This window comes from Taurulus bubalis, assembly GCF_910589615.1.
Source record: "Taurulus bubalis genome assembly, chromosome: 7".
Taxonomy (NCBI): domain Eukaryota; kingdom Metazoa; phylum Chordata; class Actinopteri; order Perciformes; family Cottidae; genus Taurulus; species Taurulus bubalis.
The window spans coordinates 12,220,436-12,236,075 of record NC_136595.1 but is presented as its reverse complement, the minus strand read 5'-3'; the positions used below and the strand labels follow the sequence as shown (position 1 = coordinate 12,236,075).

Here is a 15,640-nt window from a genome sequence, read left to right as displayed (position 1 = left end):
CATTACTTTTTATGGGGGGGGAAACCATGTTAAACAAAATAGGAATCATAGCAGTGGTTTACATACTGGATACTGGGAACTTTAACAATTCTAAGCCTGTCCAATTGAAAAATATTTGATTGTCTAGTCAGATCATATATGTTCACCACTCCTTAACACAAAGATACTCCTAACAGTCACAGAAGACATGTTTCCTTCATTAAAAAGTATTCAGGTAAAATGTTAATGGTCCAGTTTGGATGTTCTGTGTTCTCCCACAGAGCTCTGGGTTCTCCACACATGCCCAGGACCAAAAGATAGCCAACATGTTTGAGCTGTCTGTCCCCTTCAGAGAGCAACATTATCTGGCCGGCCTGGTGCTGTCTGAACTGTCTGTGATACTGGACCCAGACAATGAAGGGTTGGTTTGCTTTGGATGCACTTTCTACACCTCTGAACATCGTTTTATCAAGAAAGAGTTAAAGTCTGAGCGAGTTGAAGGCTCAGCACATGTTAGATGTATTAATTGGTGATATTGTGTGTGTGTGTGTGTGTGTGTGTGTGTGTGTGTGTGTGTGTGTGTGCGTGTGCGTGTGTGTATCTTCCCATTTAACTGTTGAATATTGAAGAGAAAGGAAAGTGATATTTTCAGGTTATAGCCTCTGTATCTGTTGGTGAGAGATAAGCCTGTTTGCACGCTGACATGCATTCAAGTGAGTGAGTTAAGGTCAAGTGTAATGTGGCTAGGTTCTCTTGTTTTCTCACTCATTGTGCTTTTCACATTTTTGGAAAATACCATATATCCTTGTTCTTTTCTCCTTGTTCTTTAGAAGAAAAATAAAATACAAAAGTCTTTATTCTGTTTCACTGTAGAATGTTCAGCCTCCATAAGAAAGTGGTGAGTGTCGTTCACAACCTGCTGTCCAGCCATGACTCTGACCCCCGCTACGCCGATCCTGAGGTCAAGGCCCGAGTCGCCATGCTTTACCTGCCTCTCATTGGCATCGTCATGGAAACACTAACACAGCTCCATGACTTTACAGGTAAAGATTAGGAGCTACTTTTAAATGTACAGTAAATGTTTGTTGTTCAGTATTTTGTTTGGTATATTTATCTTGTTTCACTCACAAATGTCTGATGTTATATCCAACTGTTTGCTTCCTACCGACTTGGGAGCAGCACTCCTATCAGATCCCAGAACAGTTGTGAATGAGGCATGCAGCATTTGGGGCTCGAGGTTCTCTCTCTTGAGACATAATGTGACGAAATCCCAAATAACCTCAGCTATTCAAACAAAAGCGATGGCAGAGTTACATTGTGACCTGTAATAGCACATCCTTTGGAACTCAAAAGGTTATCATTGGACCTGCAAAGGATGTTGCACAATAATGTGCCTGATCTCCAACCTTAGTTAATATCTACTGCGTTTATTTTGCTCTCCTTTAATCCAGCCCGGTGAACTTGCCTACCCAAGACCTGGAGGTTGTATTTAAATTACCCATTCATAAATTATTGAATGTTAGCAGTAGATCCAGAGTCAGTTATGCTCATGTTATAAAGCTTTGTCTGAATAAAGTTTTGTGAGAGAGTTTTACTTTTCTTTTTAAATAGTATTATTTTTTTAATTGAGTAAGATCCCATTCAAAACATCCCCATTAGTTTATCACCTACATTTAGTATAATGGTTTCCTTGCTCTCCACTTGTTGTACAGAGAAGGTACATAAACAGTTACTGCCATGTTTCTATGTGTATCAGACTATGGAGGTTTTCCCCCATCTATAATTATGAACCCCACACTTCACATCACCAAGAACGTCAGTCCAAATTGTAATGCTTCAGTTCATTTGTCAACTTTCTTATCTCTCGTTTTTATGTCACCAGAGTCCCATAACCAGTGGGGTCGGCCAGGTCCCCAGGGAGCAGCGATGGGCGGCAGTGGAGAGGAGGCAGAAGGAGGAGAGGGTAACAGCCTGATCAGCCAGACTGTCGCCATGGCGATAGCAGGCACCTCCACCCCCACTCCGATGTCCCGACCAAGCAGCTTCTTGCTGAACTCGCAGGTTTGCCACAATAATCTGAAATTAATTAACGGAACAGTCCTCCTACTTGGTCATTGTTACAAAATCTTAAACAAACACGAGGCCGTCATTTCTCATCATGCCGTGTGTAATCTTTTTAAGCTTTTTTGTTCATCTGTGTTCTTTCCTCCTCCTTGATTCCTGGTCGTCCGTCTCTCCAGGCGAGTCGTCAGCACGGGAGCTTCTCGGCCGAGTCAAGTCGTAGTCTGCTCATCTGTCTGCTGTGGGTGTTGAAGAACGCGGATGAGCTGGTGTTACAGAAGTGGTTCACAGACCTGTCGGTGTCGCAGCTCAACCGCCTGCTGGATCTTCTCTACCTCTGCGTCTCCTGCTTTGAGTACAAGGTAACACCAGACAGACTGATAAACCACTATATCGGTGTCAGGGGCACAGAGGGTCGTTGGGTATGTTAAGTATGCTCGTTATTCATACTTTGACTTTATTTATTTGATATGGACATCACAGTGGCATTATAATTTATAACATACATCTATGCACAAAAAACAAATGCACTCTGTTGAGTGTTTGTAGCGAAACGCTAATTTACAACAGGCTTTTTAATTTATTTTTTAATATAATGAAATATAATAAAAAATAATACATCCACAAATACATAGATAGATACATACACAAAGTAAAAGTGTGTACTATGTTATTTTACATTCACATCCCACATTTAGGATGTAGTTTAGGCTGATTTCAGATATGTTCACTTTAAAAAGGACGCTTCTAAAGCTTCTACGGATGATTAGTCAGCACTATCCTCTTGCATTCAGAACAAGCTTCTCTGCCGTTACTATGCTTTGCCGACTGAAGGTGATGATGAAATAGTAAAAGCAGACAACTTGCTGCTCTCTCAGCTTTAATCATTCATTTATTTCTAGGTGTTTCCCTTTCTGCTGTGCTATCTGCTTGCTGTTTGCTTTTCTGTGCTTGCACATTTGCTTTTATGCTTCAAACATGCTTTGCCTGCTGAGTGCTGTGGTGCAAATAACTTCCTCGCTGTGTTCTCTGTCCGTCCACTCATCCTCTGCCTCATGGATACAAGGCCCATGTTGTGTTCACCATGCAGGGGAAGAAGGCATTCGAGCGGATGAACAGCCTGACCTTTAAGAAGTCCAAAGACATGAAGGCCAAACTGGAGGAGGCCATACTGGGCAGCATTGGTGCCCGGCAGGAGATGGTGCGACGCAGCCGCGGACAGCTAGGTAGGTTAACACATTTCAGAAAGTGCACATGCCCTCCTAAATCGCCATGTTTTGGAAGCACACATAGATACATACACACGCACAACGTAAGGCTAAAACAATAAGTACGAAACAAGGAGGTGTTGTGTAACTTAAAGACAGACACACAATGTATCCTGCTTTCTCCACCCACCACTTGATTCGTATTGTAGAGCTAACTACAGACGTTCAGCCAACGTCAATCACGTTTCTCTGTGTACACATACCTTCTTTCACCACCAATAAAAAAGTAAACAATCCTTTCCCCACCATTTAGAACGGAGTCCATCTGGCAGTGCTTTTGGCAGTCAGGAGAACCTTCGATGGAGGAAGGACATGACCCACTGGAGACAAAACAGTGAAAAGATGGACAAGTACGCTCTTTCTAATATTTAATCTATTTCCTGAATTCTTACTTTATGTCACAGAAAAACTTAAAAGATACTCCTAAGACCCCAAAACTGATTATTAAGTGAAGTGTGTTCTATAGTTTTGGTTTTCTGAAAGAACACACACACACACACACACAAAATGGAGTACACAAAGAGCGTGTATACAAAATAATCCATAAATGTTATGAAAATGCCCATCCCGCTTCAGCTCAGCCTGTGTTTTTCCCCTCAAATATAATCAGTCATTTAAAATCGTAAACTGAAATAAAAGATTGGAAAGTATCATCCTTTTATCCTCTTTATCAGGATATCACCGCTACAGTCCATCTAGTAATAGATACAAACCATCAACAAGCCAAATCTCTCTATGATGAGACTTTGAGATCATCTCTATTTATAATGAGTTTCCATGTATTTTTTTCATTTTCCCTACAGATTTACATAGGAATAGAATCAGACTTATTTAAATATGATTAACAAAATAATTGTCATGTTTGCCCAGCAACCGCAGATATCTGTGTTGCATGCACTCAAAAGCTACAGTTTTTGTATCTTATGTCACTTATTTAGTTAAATGGTGACAAAAGATACAATGCTATGCTTTCTTTTGGTTTGAAATTAGATTTTTTCTTTCTTGTTGTACATTTAGCTCAAGCCTTTTATTTTTTCTTAATTTCCATTTGTTCTCTCACATTGCTGTGTGTTTACGTAGGAATCACAGATCAATCAGGTATTGTATGGTCCACCTTTTCCGTGTGCTCTTTTGAATTCCCCGCTGCTTTAGTTCCTCGTTTATGGTGTATTCACATGCTTGTGGGCAGCTGGTTGCCATGGACACAGGATGCATTTTAATAGATTTCCTCCTGATTAACTTGGCTTTAAACAAGTATTGATTTCCTAATTCATTTTAAATTCCACAGTAATTATTTTAGTCACTGATGCACCCATGTTGTCATTCATTTTTCTCCTCAATTTTGACTTCCTAAGTTTACACATGCACATGAATGCACCAACAGAGCCCTGATCCTGGTTCTGACCCTTAACCCCCCCCCCCATCCCATCATTCCCTTTGTCCTGGTAACAGTGGCTGTCTCGGGGTTGGTATTGGTTGCAGTGGGTCTTTTTTGCTTCTTAACCAGTGTGCTTCTTGTTTTGGGGTTCTGACTCGTGTGTCTTCCTGGTTGTTGCTGCAGCAAAAAGCAAGAAACATATAGCAACAGCTCTTGTTTGTCATAGATTCTTTGTTTATTCTTTGGAAAAATGTGAAAGTCAGATTCATAACTACTAAAAGCCTGTCCTGATATAGTTTCATACTCAAACACATAGTACATGCAGATATACAATATTTAGCTCTAGTGCTCTACCTATAGACCATGAATGGATTACTAGGCTGTTATTACTTAATGTTGAAGAACATCCTCATCAAGGCCTTCAGACGTCTTAACTCTCTGGTGAGGGAAGTTATAGGTTTGAACTAGCGTTCTACATGTGGGTCAGCATGCTTAATGCTTAATCATTTCAAATAGTTTGAGGTCTGTGTTTGAGGTTAAAAGACATCTTGCAGTGAAACATTTATTTAATTACAGTTATTATGTTTATCAACTTTTGCTGTTGTTGTACGAAGATATCATATATCATCAAAGTTTATGAAAACAAGATAATTGCCTGAGGTTCTACTCAGCACATACGTTTTTCTTCCACTCAGAGATTCCTACATTGTTCATGACTAATGTGGTGATTGGCAGCCTCTACAACTTTCAAGGTTGAACATCATCAGCATCACAATGTTGGAGTTGGTCATCGGTCTGACGGTATTTTCTATTGTCTTGATTGCAGGACCAGAGCTGAGCTGGAACATGAAGCACTTATTGATGGTAACCTTGCGACGGAGGCCAATGTAATTATTCTTGACACCTTGGAGATCATTGTACAGGTATGCAAGTGACCCAGACTTTCTTCATTTCCTCACGCAGAACACTTAAGCAAACATAAACCCACACATGCTCCTATTACAACTGCATATGTTTTCCTCTACCTTCAGACGGTATCCGTGACAGAGTCCAAGGAGAGTATCCTGGGTGGGGTGCTGAAGGTGTTGCTCCACAGCATGGCCTGCAACCAGAGCGCCCTCTACCTCCAGCATTGCTTTGCCACACAGAGGGCACTGGTGTCGAAGGTTAGTTTCCTGGACTTGTTATTCTAATGCAATTTCTTCCAGGACTTAATACTTGTATTGTGTCAATTTGAGTACATTTCTCTCTGCTTGTGTAGTTTCCTGAACTGCTGTTCGAGGAGGAAACGGAGCAGTGTGCGGACCTGTGTTTGCGATTGTTAAGGAGCTGCAGCAGCAGCATAAGTACCATCAGGGCCCATGCCAGCGCCTCCCTCTACCTCCTCATGAGGCAAAACTTTGAGATCGGCAACGTAAGTACAACTGACAAAATGAAGAGTTACAACTTAAAATGTTGTGTTGTCAGCAACATTTGTTCATGAACCTGGGATGACGAGGTTAAAGACCTTTTTGGAGTGTAGCTTTCAAAGCGCTTCTACAATGTGTCACTAGTAAAGGTTAAAAATACCACACTAAATTACCTCTAATTGAATGTCACATTTTAAGTCTCATGTGCTTTGCAAGCGCTTCTTATTCAGAGAGCAGGTTGTTCATAATTATCTGATTACTTAAGTGAAAGCACTGCTATTATTACCACCGCCAAGAAGGGTATGTTCACGGTTCAGTTTGTTTGTCTGTTTGGCAAAAGAAGAACCCTTAAAATGTAAGAGCGGGTCAGAATAATCACTGTTTTTAACATTGTGAGACGGGGCATGGCCTTAAAGGAGGTCTGCGCGCTCAGATTGCCCTTCTAATGATTCAATCTGTTATAATGAGGAATTATTTTACTTCTGGTTCGCCATTTCTCAGGTATGATCTCTTATTGGTTTATTCCTTTATTTTTATTCCGTTGTTTTTCTTTCACTTTACGTCCCCCCACTTTAGTACAAAACAATTTTTGATCATTGCAATCAGCCATCTATGTAAGGCCTAATTGCATGTGAACGCATCATTTTCCTTTCGTTATTGCACAGGCAGACGTTCACACCTTTCAGACACCTTTCAAAATGACTTCCTCCGCAGTCCTAGTCTGTCACACAATAGTCCATAGCCTTGACAAAATGTTGATAGTTTGACCCTTTTCTTTCCTTTGTGGTTGCGCTTTCAGAACTTTGCAAGAGTGAAGATGCAGGTGACCATGTCTCTTTCTTCGCTGGTGGGAACGTCTCAGAATTTTAACGAGGAGTTTTTGCGTCGCTCTCTAAAGACCATCCTTACCTACGGAGAGGAGGATCTGGAGCTGAGGGAGACCACGTTCCCAGACCAGGTACAGATTTATCCATCACATTCTTTAGTTGTCTTCCATCTCAGTGTTCGAGGACTGTTAACTGACTGACAACTTGATGATTGAGTTTATTTCCTGAATTGACTGATTTGTACTTGTGTTCTCCACTACACCATCGAGCTAGCAGTAACTCAAGGTCTGCATTCTTTTGATCGTTCTTTTTCAGGTCCAGGACCTTGTGTTTAACCTGCACATGATCCTGTCCGACACAGTCAAGATGAAGGAGCACCAGGAAGATCCTGAGATGCTGATAGATCTCATGTACAGGTACAGAATACACACACACTCGAGCAAACACCTTTCGATCACCTACAAATGTATTTCTGCGCGGTGATCGCTGTCACCTAGTTGTTTATATGCATTCATGTGTGTCTTTGACTTCACGTCTCCAGGATTGCAAAGGGTTACCAGACGTCACCAGACCTGCGGCTGACGTGGCTTCAGAACATGGCTGGGAAACACACCGAGAGGAACAACCACGCCGAGGCTGCTCAGTGTCTGGTGCACAGCGCTGCTCTGGTCGCAGAATACCTGAGCATGCTGGAGGACCGCAAGTATCTGCCTGTGGGCTGTGTCACCTTCCAGGTAAGGAGAGCACTGGATACATGTAATGTGTGTTCACATGCCTGGCAATAGAAATGTCTGCTGATGTGTGTGCTTGTATTGTTCTTCTTGTATTTCTTCATGTGTGCTCCAGAATATTTCTTCCAATGTGCTGGAGGAATCTGCAGTCTCTGATGATGTGGTGTCACCGGATGAGGAGGGTATTTGCTCTGGGAAATACTTCACAGAGATCGGCCTCATGGGACTCCTGGAGCAGGCTGCTGCCTCTTTCTCCATGGTGAGAAGTGGAGAAGGATGGATGTGGGATTAGGCGAATGGGAGTTGACGTTGAGGATGTAGTCAGGGATTTTGAAGCAGCTGGCTTTCTTTTTCTCTCACCAAACAATTGGACTGATTTCACTATGAGTCATAGTATGTATTCATTCTAACTCGTCTTATCAGTAGACCTGTAAACAAAGCGTAATGTAAGGCTGTAGTCAGATGTGCGTGTAACTTTTCCAGTGATCCTAATTCCGGCCTTTTAAGTCAAATGAAAATCTATAAATTTAAGACTAGGTGTTGTATTTTTGAATGAGTGACTGTACCATACTAACTGTAGCGGCGTTCCGTCGGCGTTGTTCGTTATTAAGCCGCTAAAGAGCTGCAGACACAATGAGTTCCTTTTCGTACATGAATGACAAGAGATCGTTTACTTCGTTTCCTTTGGTCTTTATTTTATGCAGCAAAAACGTTAACTAACACGGTCACACGGTCATACGGTAGAAAAACTATATGCTCCCATGCCGAATGCAGCTTTTGTTTTGCACCTGCTGCCGTCATGACGTCATTAAATCACGGAGAGGGAGCGTCAATCATTAACATAAATATCTTTCAATATATTTTACTTATCATAGTTCCTGCACCATGAGCATAATTCTGAATATTACATTATTAACTTTCCTGAAATTACAATGTACCAATAATACACTTGTGGCTCTTACACTAACATTTGTCTCTATCTCCTTTACAGGCGGGCATGTATGAGGCGGTAAACGAAGTGTACAAGGTACTGATTCCTGTCCATGAAGCCAACCGGGACGCAAAGAAGCTAGCCACCATTCATGGTAAACTACAGGAAGCCTTTGGCAAAATTGTGCATCAGGTAAATACATGCATACATATTGTATACACACGTACACAAAGTAGATCTCCTCTGTCACACCAGGCTCCAGCAGCTCGAAGTGTGAAGCTGACACTGAATAAGAACCAAAATAGTATTCTTTTTTTATCTCTCTGTGACGCAGATTATATATTTTTTGGTTTTTTATTGTTAGTCTCTTGCTATGAAAAGATCACATCTGGGTTACATAATGTTGATTTGATTTGTTCAAACAGAATAAGATCATAACTCAACAGGAACACCCCAAAATCTCACTGACACAGTCACATGAATGTTTTGCACAGGTGCACTTAAGAGGGCTTAAGTTTCTTCCAGCAAGATTATATAATAGAGAAGTGGGACAAAACCGAGGTCGGGCCACAAGGAGCAAAGTTTTTCATCTTCATTGCCTCAGAATACGTCACGTTCTTCAAACAAATGAGGCGATAGCACCACCAAACACAACTGGAAACATCGAGGTCATATAGTCATGTTGCCTAGCCTTCACACAAACACAGCTTTGCATGGATTTATTATTTGGGCATTTTAGTTCCAGTTTGTGTGTTTATTTATAAATACTGTCAGAGATTTTGAATGCTCGTAAAGTAGGAAACAGGATGCACGAGGCGTGGGAAGAGACTCCGGTTGTGCTTTTTCTTAAAGGCCAGTTGTGTGACTCATAATTATGATGTTAAGTTCAAGGCAAGCTGTGGGTTACAGACACACACAAAAACATATCCTTATAGAATGAATCGAGGATCATTTTCTGTCTGTCCGGTCAGCTGTTTTCCACTCCAGCTCGTAACCTGGATTAGTTTAAAAGAGTCCATTCTCCTTGCTGTAACATCAACCGTGTGCGACTGCCACGCTGTTCTGTAGGGGTGTTTGTGTGTGGTCGTTTACGTGTCCTGTATTCTCTTTGTCACACAGAGTACTGGCTGGGAGGTAGGTGGCTAAATAGTTCCTGCTTGGCCCTGCTCGTGTTGTTTATCTTTTCGTACTTTTTGTTCACTCATCTTTTTATTTGCTAGCCGTGGGCATTCTGTTGCTCTCTTTGCTTTGTTACACACGGCCAAATCCATTAACACCGGCAGACAATGTCAACTGTCTGCCACCCGCTGGGGACACCCTTGTTTCCCTCTCTCCTCCCTCTTCTTTATGTGCAAGAGGGGCGTGTTCTCATAACGTGACCGTGTTGGCCGGCCGTGCATGGGAGCCAACACCGTGTGACTCGGTCTCAATGAATGCATCACCTGCACAATCCGCACTCTTCCTGTCTTCATCTTCTGTCTATCTGCTGGTGCGTCAGTCAGAACACGCTCATCGTCTGACAGCGTCTGCTGTCGCACTTTCATCTCATCTCATTCAACCACGGGGCTCGATTTCAGTGCACTGTTTTCAGGCGAAGGGTATCTGTTAGCTCCCCTGCTCTAGCCATTGGTCATTCTTTCCACACGCCATTAAATGAGCCTTTTAAAACCAAATTCCTGAGGCAGTCAAGAGGGTTCAACTCACAGTAATCTCAGGATTACTTGATTTTTTCCCCTTTTTATTTTGATTAGTTCTTATTCTTGCCCTTTCTTTTAATAGTTCAAACTAAATCGACCCCTGATATTGTTTCATCCATTCAGTTCTTTTCTTAACAGTATTAACCTTTTAAGTTCTCATGATTTGTTGCATGAAATGGCGGAGCACGCTGTGTTCCTTTTTTTTTAGAAATGCACTGGTAGTGCATGTTGTGTTCCTGACAGTGGTGGATCTGTTCTTTCTCACTTAGTTTTTCTACCTTTTTGTCATAACTGTCTGCATGTTCTGGATCCTCCACAATGACTTTATGTTCTTTTTTAAAAAATCTTTGGAGATATTTATCTAGTCTGTATGTTCTCTGGAGGAACCCAATCCTCATTAAAATTTGTTCTGTTTTCTCCTTTTTGATTTCCCTGGTTGCCGACCCTTCCTTTCCACTTTACTTAATTGTGTCTTGTGGTAAGTTCCTTAGTTTACAGGGCCTTAAATGTTTGCTTAAATGTATTTTTCAATGAGCAGTTGTAGTAAAAATACATGATGGATTTTTAAGATTTGCCTGAGGTTTGCAGCTACCACGAGGGTTTATGAAATGATCTTTTACTCGAGGTAACATGCCAACAACCTGTGCTACTTGTTCACAGCTTCTCCCTTTCTTATGTTATACACACTCGGTCACTCCCACCTGTACATATGTATCACTCCTGCTGTGTTTTCTGACTGTAAAGAACTTTAATCTGAAATTGCTTTCTGAATGTCTGAGGGAAACAACATTCAATGGCCATTTTTTGTCACTGAACGTCTGTTCTTCCTAAAATATCACAGAGTGGTTGAGTTACGGCATCCATTTGAAGTAGTTGTGGGCATTTTTGTTCTTGTTTTCTCAGGGTTTCTTGTGTTTTCCGTAACTGCTCATGACTCCTGTGGCTGATTAATGCAATCTCGAGCTCCTTTTGTAGCATACTTCTCTCGTGCTTTTGTTTGGCCTACTTTTCTCAAAGCAGGCAAAACGCAGTCATAGAACATGTGCACGTACATGCTCGGCAAAAGAAAGAAAGTTAGAGTTGATTTCAATTTATTCAATGATATTCCTATTTAGTAGTATCTGTTCGACTTGTTCGTGAGTATTCTGCTGACTGGTAAATGCTTATTTTAAAATAGTTTCCTGCCTGTTTCCACCCTCTGCCTGTTATCCTGATATGAAACAAGGGACCGTCCTGTTCTCTGTGTACTTTACCATTGTAGAGGTGGAAAAACTGTCAAACAGTCTTGTAAAAACTGGAATTTCTTCAGCGAATGCTAATATGTCATACCTGCTTATTACTGTGTGACTGTGGTTACTATTGACTAAATGTGCGGATGATAATCTTGAGGTTGCTGCTTTCTATCTGACTCTATCCATATCTTCACATCCTTAGAAAACCATTCAAACACACATGTATAAGCTACAGCAATGGTGTGTACTCTGTAAACACTGTATCTCAGTCTATATGATTTATAAAGGTTTTATTTTGACAATCTGGAGTGTAATAAACATGTTCTCATGTGAATTTAATTTCTATTCCTGCTCAGCACTAACATGTATCTCCCTCTGCTCGCAGGATGGAAAGAGGATGTTTGGTACGTACTTCAGAGTTGGAATTTACGGTTCAAAGTTCGGCGACTTGGACGAGCAGGAGTTTGTGTACAAAGAGCCTGCCATCACGAAGCTGGCGGAAATTTCTCACAGGCTCGAGGTAAATTCCAACTTGAAGCCTCTAGGTTCTCCTGTAATACCACGCTTCATACATTTTTTCCTGGCCATGTATGCTTTTAGTACTTCTGCTCATAACTAATGAGGTTCTGTGCTGCTTCTCTTCTCAGGGTTTCTATGGAGAGCGATTCGGAGAGGAACAGGTAGAAGTCATTAAGGACTCTAACCCAGTGGACAAGTGCAAGTTGGACCCAAATAAGGTTGGTGTTGGGCAGAGTGTACATGTATTGTATTCATCCCAACAGAGGGAACACAACCTGAAACCTTAACCAACCAAAAATATGTGAATTGTCATTTCTGTAGGCATTCATCCAGATCACATATGTGGAGCCGTACTTCGACACGTACGAGATGAAGGACCGCATCACTTACTTTGACAAGAACTACAATTTGCGACGCTTCGTCTACTGCACCCCGTTCACTCTGGATGGGCGCGCCCACGGGGACCTGCACGAACAGTTCAAACGCAAGACCATCCTCACCACCTCCCACGCGTTCCCCTACATCAAGACACGCATCAACATCATCCACAAAGAGGAGGTGGGTGAACACTGTTCCACCTGTTTTATGTCCCTGTTTTAGTTTGTCTTGATTTTTTTCTCAGACATCCAACAAAATCATTAGTTACGATTTGCATTTTTATACATTTTTGCAAAACAACAGACAGTATCTTACCTCCAGCTGTGGAAGGATGCTATTCTGAAAATTAAGTGATTGTAAAAGTAACAGTTTTATTCAACTCTTGAAACAGCTTGTCTTTGTCATTTTCCAGATCATATCCACGCCCATCGAAGTGGCAATAGAAGACATGCAGAAGAAGACTCAGGAGCTGGCCTTTGCCACCCACCAGGACCCTTCTGATGCAAAGATGCTGCAGATGGTCCTCCAGGGATCAGTGGGCACAACTGTCAACCAGGTAATGTTTTAAGATGTCAGATATATAAGCAATAACACATTTGTTTCAATTGGTGAACAAAAGTATAATTCGAGGAAATCATTAGCATAAGCGGAGTTGTAGAGGAAGAGTCACATCTGTTTTCCCCAGGGTCCTTTGGAGGTGGCCCAGGTGTTCCTGTCAGAGATTCCCATTGACCCAAAGCTGTACAGACACCACAACAAGCTCCGGCTCTGCTTCAAAGACTTCACAAAGAGGTACGGACTGTGAATGAGGAATCCACAGGTGCAACATGTCACAGAATTTAACAAAACATTATAAGAAAGCAATCTCTAAATTGTGTGACGCGTATGTCAAAATAATTAGAAAACTATCTGATCTAATTCGGAAAAGAAAAATAATGTTTAAATTAGTCAAAAGTAGCTGTTGATATTGGAATGTTTCAAGGGAAAAACAGAGCACAATTCCTAATGGCTATTGTGAGAACGGTTTTTGCCAGTTTGCTGAAAAGTGAACGTTTATATATAATTATAGTTCAATCTTAACATGGCCGGATGTCGTGATAAGCTTTGCTACAAAAAAAGGAGCAAAGCAAAGATTCTCCATCATCTCCATCTACAGTAGCAAGACAAAGCATTGTACAGAATCTAAATGGCAGTACTGTTTGTCTGCCCAAGGTGTGAAGATGCCCTGCGTAAGAACAAGAGCCTGATTGGTCCAGACCAGAAAGAGTACCAGCGGGAGCTGGAGAGGAACTATCACCGGCTGAAGGAGGCGCTTCAGCCCCTCATCAACAGAAAGATCCCACAGCTTTATAAACCTGTTCTTCAGGTCAACTCACACAGGTAGGCTGCTTCTGTGTGTGAATGTAGATGATACAGGATCCTAAAAAGTATGACAAGTTGATGAATCAATTTAGCTCCCATAGCACCCTTTAAGGTACAATATGCAAGAATTTCCTAAAACAACAATGTATGGACTCAAAATAATCGCGCTCAATAACCGAGATGAGTGTGTGGTGGTGTTTGTTTCTACAGAGACCCGCCGTCTTGCGGGGGTGTAACCTTCAGCGCTTAACAACGCGCAGGGTGTTCTAACCCACTGCCTGATTATGTCACCAAAACAAAATCACACATTTTTTATTTTTGTATATGTTATGACTTTAAAGGCATACTATTGTACGACTTACTTAGGACATAATATGTTATCACAGACTTTGTGGTTCTATCTTACAATCAATCGGTAGCACATGCAAGTTAAAGTGTTTCGCTGGTGTAACCGATTAGATCTTAAAGTTGCAATGACTTCCTTAAATGTATGGTAAGGTTCTTAAAAATTATAAATTTTAACTTCAGGATTCCTGCATAAACCCTGCAATACGTTTTGGATGTGAATTTGAGTCTTTGTTTTTGCTTCTTCGATAATCATGCAGCAAACGGACAGCTTGACAAGGTAGCTTGGGACTTTCAGACTACATGATGTGTTTGGGTTATTCTGTCAGGACATTTTACTACTCATAAACCAGATTTCAGTTTTTGTTTAATGTGAATGGAAACAGCAGATTAACCAGCCTACATGTTACTAAAATCATTGGGCTCGAAGTCCAGTTAATCCCCCAAATCACTTCCTTGTTTTTCTTCTCGTTTCCAGAGATTCCTTCAGCCGAATGAGTCTTCGCAAGCTTGACATTTGAAGATGAAGAATACAGGCGCGCACACACACACACACACAAACACACACCACAAATTGCAATATTAATTTATTCTCGATTGTAAATAGGAGTCTCTTGAAGGTTGGTCAGTTTTCCAGATAGCATGTCAAAAGAAAGGCTTAAAGTATTGCGGCTTGGTACGTCATTCCAGTGTCTTAATTTACATACAAACTGTTACACAATCAGAAGGACATTGAAGTGGATTAAAGCGATGCCTCGGCATGTAGAATCTTTCTTTGCTGGCCATTTGTCACAACAACAACAAGTCTTGATATGTCCTTATGCTACTGCTACAAATATACTAATGTTAGCCTCCACTTTTGAAACCAACAGAATCGACTGGATGCAAACTAATAAGCCACTGAAGACAGAATGCTTTGAGATCCCTTTATTGGTTAATTGAAGTGCCAAAAAACACTTTTCTTCTGCTGATTTTTGACAAGTGTCTGCAGAGAAGGTGTGATTTTAAAAGCCAAGGTGTCAAATATATTCAATTTCATGTGTGCACTTTTGTATTATGGTGTAGCAATACATTTTACAACAAGATTATGTAATTCAATTGCGGGGGGGAAACAATGGTACCATTATTTATCATGATGCTTTAACATTATTTGAAAGACTATTTTAAAGTTAGGTACTTTGAACATCCTTGTATTATTTTATGTAGTTTTCTTTATTTTAAATATTTTACTAAATAAATATTTTAATGTTCTGTTTGGTGTTTATTCATAATGTGTTTATATAGGATTATTAAGTTTACAGCAATAAATCAGTTGCGTGTGAATGAGTATCACCAGATGAAGGTATAAACTTTATTGCTTTAGAATTGAACCTGCCAACATGAATATACAACTACAGCTGTACAAACCGGTATATGGGCCATAATGGATACTAAGCTAAATAACTAATTCAATCCCTGAAGCCATGATTGGACTTATAAACACTGACGTGGTGGAACCTGAGACAATGTCACCTTTACTGAGT

General features: G+C 41.0%; 1 protein-coding gene across 9 annotated transcripts in view; it reads left to right on the top strand.

Annotated features, from left to right (window-relative positions):
• dock7 (dedicator of cytokinesis 7) overlaps positions 1–15,368 on the top strand; it is a gene marked incomplete at its 5' end in the record, with an annotated part of 46,303 nt that extends 30,935 nt beyond the window's left edge. For 3 of the 9 annotated variants that reach the window (XM_079221402.1, XM_079221394.1, XM_079221396.1), the window contains 23 exons: positions 261–400; positions 853–1,022; positions 1,862–2,040; positions 2,220–2,402; positions 3,107–3,266; positions 3,562–3,658; positions 4,389–4,406; positions 5,513–5,609; positions 5,718–5,852; positions 5,948–6,100; positions 6,895–7,053; positions 7,238–7,338; positions 7,464–7,656; positions 7,769–7,912; positions 8,645–8,776; positions 9,704–9,718; positions 11,908–12,033; positions 12,161–12,250; positions 12,354–12,590; positions 12,823–12,966; positions 13,096–13,202; positions 13,623–13,790; positions 14,596–15,368. In XM_079221402.1, coding sequence (XP_079077528.1) covers positions 261–400; positions 853–1,022; positions 1,862–2,040; positions 2,220–2,402; positions 3,107–3,266; positions 3,562–3,658; positions 4,389–4,406; positions 5,513–5,609; positions 5,718–5,852; positions 5,948–6,100; positions 6,895–7,053; positions 7,238–7,338; positions 7,464–7,656; positions 7,769–7,912; positions 8,645–8,776; positions 9,704–9,718; positions 11,908–12,033; positions 12,161–12,250; positions 12,354–12,590; positions 12,823–12,966; positions 13,096–13,202; positions 13,623–13,790; positions 14,596–14,638 — 2,991 coding nt within the window. In that variant the 3' untranslated portion in view covers positions 14,639–15,368. Of the gene's footprint in view, positions 1–260; positions 401–852; positions 1,023–1,861; positions 2,041–2,219; positions 2,403–3,106; positions 3,267–3,561; positions 3,659–4,388; positions 4,407–5,512; positions 5,610–5,717; positions 5,853–5,947; positions 6,101–6,894; positions 7,054–7,237; positions 7,339–7,463; positions 7,657–7,768; positions 7,913–8,644; positions 8,777–9,703; positions 9,719–11,898; positions 12,034–12,160; positions 12,251–12,353; positions 12,591–12,822; positions 12,967–13,095; positions 13,203–13,622; positions 13,791–14,595 lie in introns of all 9 variants that reach the window. The other 6 variants (XM_079221398.1, XM_079221397.1, XM_079221401.1 and 3 more) reach the window with 4 other exon arrangements.
• Positions 15,369–15,640: the final 272 nt, after the last annotated feature.